General features: G+C 47.6%; 1 protein-coding gene across 1 annotated transcript; it reads right to left on the bottom strand.

Annotated features, from left to right (window-relative positions):
* Window positions 1-246: 246 nt before the first annotated feature.
* On the bottom strand, window positions 247-520 carry PtA15_13A281 (uncharacterized protein; the record flags this gene model as incomplete). The annotated part of the gene is made up of 2 exons (XM_053162463.1): window positions 247-405; window positions 488-520. The coding sequence occupies 2 exons, from the start codon at window positions 518-520 to the stop codon at window positions 247-249; spliced, it is 192 nt and encodes a 63-aa protein (XP_053026436.1).
* Window positions 521-4,617: the final 4,097 nt, after the last annotated feature.

The following is a 4,617-nucleotide window of genomic DNA, read 5'->3' as shown; positions in this document are numbered from 1 at the left end:
GTTGGCATTGGGCTTGGAGGAGTTGACATCAACAATCTGTGTTTTTTTTTTTTTGATTTTTGCTTAGTTTGTTTGTAAACAACTTAAGATGATGAGTGCGAAGGGACTGATTTTTTGGGAGGTCTGTGGGACTGAGAGGGGGTTTTGGACTGGGTGGCTGGGGCCTCTTCATCTTTGTCATTCTTGTCATTGTCAGATTAGGTAGTATCATCTAGAGTTTGTTTTGCTAGCAATCGTTGACTGTCATTATCTGGCCGAATGTAATTTCCATGAGACTTGACTGGTGTGATGACTTGGTTGCTTTGACGGGATGGTGGACGGGACGGCCATGGAGAGGCCGATGCGCGAGATCGTGTCATTTCTGTCAGTGGCAGCCTGGGGGGTGGGGGTGCCAAGGATGGAGGACTGATATCCACACCAATATCCCCATTAGCGGAGATAGAAATGGAAAGGGTTACACCCATTTAAAACCTATTTAGACATGTACGACCGATACCAGCCAATGTATTGGCGCGTGCATCGGAATAAAACGCGCATTGCATTGGACAAGCGGATGCACCAGCCCTAAAAGATGTGCATTGCATCGGTCATACTTTTCAAAAAGCCTGCATTGCATCGGTGGGCCAATGCAATACCAATGCAGTGTATATGCAATGCAAATCAATGCAATACAGCCCAATGCACAATACTTGCATCACATCGGTTGCAGCTTTGCTCACATGAAAGGTGTCAGGATCAAAGCACTCAATGTGACAAAACCAGATGATGCTCAGCTTTGGCCCTGGCCCAGCTGATGCTCAGCTTTTACCCTGGCCCAGCTGATGCTCAGTTTTTGCCCTGGCCCAGCTGATGCTCATCTTTGGCACCAGCCACCTGATGATCATCTTTGGCCCTGGCACAGCTAATGCTCAGCCTTGGCCGTGGCTCAGCTGATGCTCAGCCTTGGCCGTGGCTCAGCTGATGCTCAGCCTTGGCCGTGGCTCAGCTGATGCTCAGCCTTGGCGGTGGCTCAGCTGATGATCAGTTTTGGCCCTAGCCTAGCTGACTTTCAGCTCTGGTCCTGTCCAAGCTGATTCCCATCTTTTTCCATTGCCTGGCCCAGGACTGGGTCAAAGCTGAGCATCAGCTGGGACAGGACTAGGAAAAGGCTGAGCAAGGACTGGTAAAAAGCTGAGAATCAGCTGCGCCAGGACTAGTACAAAGCTGAGCATCACCTGGGCAAGGATTGGTCAAAAGGCTTTATTCCAATTCTGAGAGTGAGCTGTGTGAAAAATCTGAGTATGAGCTGAGCAAAAAAGCTGAGTATGAGCTGGGTACCAAAGCTGAGTATCAGCTAGACAGAACTGAGGATCAGTTGAGCACATCAAAAACTGAACAGGACCTCCTTGGTAAATTTTGGAAGGTGAGGAGATGTTTGGGAGATTGGGGTAGATGGTGGATAGATATTGGATAGATGGTGGGTAGCTGGCTGGAGCTGGTGTGATTTCACTTTTCATCAACTAACTATTTTATTTTCCTGGTGTGATGGCAAGTAGAGATGGGCGCTTTGCATCCGGGTAACCGCGGCCAATTTTCGCCATTTCCTGGCATCCGCATCCGCATCCGCATCTGACAGCGGGTACCCGCGTGCCTGGGCGGATACCCGCCCCTCAAAACGTGCTTACTGGTTGACTGCTGCATATGTCAGTCAACCGGGAGGCACTTCTCCTTGCCGACTGGGAGGGACGCCTCTCGGTTGGCTGCTCAATATGGCTGTTGACCGGGAGGGACGCCTCCCGGTTGACAACTAGACATACCTGTTGACTGGGAGGGATTCCTCCCAGTTGACTGGTGTGTATAGTCATTGACCGGGAGGGATTCCTCCCGGTTGACTGGTATGTCTAGTTGTCAACCGGGAGGGATTTCTCCCGGTCAACTGCTCAATACATATGCCTGTCGACTGGGAAGGACTCATCCCGGTTGACTACTTTATGTTGCTGTTGACCAGGAGCGACTCCCCCCAATTGAAAGCAACATAGAACGGCTTTATGGCTGCCAACCGCCGCAGCTCCCATACCCTAGGGAGAGCGGATGCCCGCCGGAATACACGGGTACCCGCTGGATTCTGCCGGAATCTCAGACATCCGCATCCGCTGGCGGGTACCCGAGGGCCTCCAGCGGATAGCGGATACCCGCAACGGGTTCCGTGCGCCCATTCCTAGATGGCAAGTGACATGATATATGCAGCTTTGATTTCAGCTTGAACACTTCTCCAAGGCTGCTCCAATTTTGCACCACCTGCACATCTAGGCCGGCTCACAGCACTGGAGCAGAGAACTAAATGTGAAACAACCAGTTGATGCTCAGTGTTGGCCCTGTCCTGGCTCAGATGATACTCAGCTTTTGCCCTGGCCTGGCTCAGCTGATACTCAGCTTTTGCCCTGTTGAGATACTAGAGTATCTCCATACAGAGTGTATGCTTCTACTATCTTCACCCACAACTCAGCCTGTATATTAGTCATGTATAGTCTGGTTGTATTTCCCTCTCACTGACTTACTCACTGAATCATCATTATTCTTTTGTGATCAATGTGTATGTACCACATCCCTGCCCATCTCACTGACATCACTCACTTAGTCATTTTGTCACCTCTTGTCACCCTCAAAATGCCCGGGCCTGGCTCAGCTGATGTTCATCTTGCTGATATTTTTATACTTATAAGTGTAGGATTCTATCCAAACTACACCTTGTATATAGTCCTGTGCTGCCTTAGATACAGGGCACTTGCTCTACTGAATCATAACTACATTATATCTTTCCATTCACGGTAAAAAGACCCAGCTTCTGTGAATTTCAGTCTCCTTGTAGCCTGGGCCAAGGCCCAACTTAACACATATTTGGACCTGGACCTCTTGTTCCTTTGAGCCAAAGCTGACCATCAGCTGGCCCAGCACTGTGACTGGGCCAAAGATGAGCATCAACTGGACCAGTACCGGTAAAATGCTGAGCATCAGCTGGGCCAGGACTGGGAGAAGCTGAGCATCAGCTGGCCCAGCACAGGGCCAATAAAATCCAAACTTATTAAATACTAGGACGGGTTCAGAAGCAGAACCTCTTTCCTACAATCTCATTTCCAATCCACTAGTTAAGGCAGGTACAAGTTTTGCCTTTTCACATATGTAGCTTGGATTACTGAATAGACAGATATGAGTAGATATTTCCTAATTATAAATATTTCTTGAATCAACCGGGCTTACTAAGGTGCGCTGGCATCCCTTCCTCTGGTGGAAATTTTATGCCCTGCTTATCTGATTTATATCTCTTTCTGACACAACATTCAAGCCTTGGGTTCAAACCATCTTTAAATTTAAATTTGAAAGAGACTGCTAGAGGCTAGAGCAAGAACATATAAATTTTGGATTGAATAGATAATCACCTATTTTGTGGAATAGATTGATAGGGTAGTTGATAATTTGTGTTGGAAAAATTTGGTAATAAAGACAACGTGATACTAATGAAATAGCCAGTGAACTTGAACCTGGAAATCCCGTGCTACTCCCATTCTATGGGTAAAGGAAAAGTTGCTGGTATGGTTCCTTCGTTGGTAATCTTTACGCATTGACCTTGCACACTCAGGCTGCTCTTGCACCCGTTGCTCGCGCTATCTAGAATGGCCGTCCAATCGGACGCTGTGTCAGGACATGCGCTACGTACTGTACAAGCTCATGGAGTTACTCGAAGCTATGAGCTGAGCAGTCTACCAACAGTGCAAGGTCTCTTAAGAAAGGCTACGGCTGGCCAAAAAGATATGCATGAACAAGAGACCCGTGAGCGATATTTGTTGAGGCCGCCAAGTGTCTCGTCGCCCCGTCATCAGGTCTACAATTATCTGGAAATTTTAGAATTGTGTCATTGTGCAAATTGCAACTGTATACATGGGATGCGCACCTGACCCTTCCCCATAAGTAGAGCCTCAGCAACTCACGTCCGCCGTACGGGCATATCACCGGGAAATGATGGAACTGGAAGGACTATTATACATCCCCCTCCAGCTCCAAATTATTTCCAAGTTTTGTTTTACATTCATTCACATTGTGTAGTCAACATGGAGAAAGGGCTATCTGGCGATGGTAATCACGCTTGAACTGCTGGTTACATAGCTTGGGAGAGAGTGAGGTGGTTAAAAAAAGACTCACTTATTTTGTTTCGGCTGAGCGACTCTTGCAGTGTACACTACATATCGAACTGAAGATGATAGATATATTACTGTCAGCCCTGCTCACGGGCTTACAAGTTTTTACCCGTATCAGAGCGTACGCCGAATTGCTGATGCCTTCCAGACCACATAGTAATCCAAGCAGATAAGATACCGTCCGAAGGCTCACAACACATTTGTACATTTTTTGCTTGAAGAGCCTAAAGTGGATGGGATTGATGATGGATTTGGGAACAGGAGGACGAACCATCTCCTCGGTGCTTGATTTGACTTAGTCGATTGCTTCATCTGCGCCCCTAACAAGCAGGGAGTTAGAGTCGGATTAATAAAGCTAAACATTGGCGTGACGATGTAGCCCCAGAGAAAAATAGTCAAATCCACTTGAACTAGGTTCAACAAACCTTCAATGGCTTAAGGAGAG

The sequence above is a fragment of the Puccinia triticina genome, chromosome 13A, assembly GCF_026914185.1.
Source record: "Puccinia triticina chromosome 13A, complete sequence".
In the NCBI taxonomy this organism is placed as follows: domain Eukaryota; kingdom Fungi; phylum Basidiomycota; class Pucciniomycetes; order Pucciniales; family Pucciniaceae; genus Puccinia; species Puccinia triticina.
The sequence above is the reverse complement of the archived record's forward strand: the minus strand, read 5'-3'. Positions and strand labels throughout refer to the sequence as shown.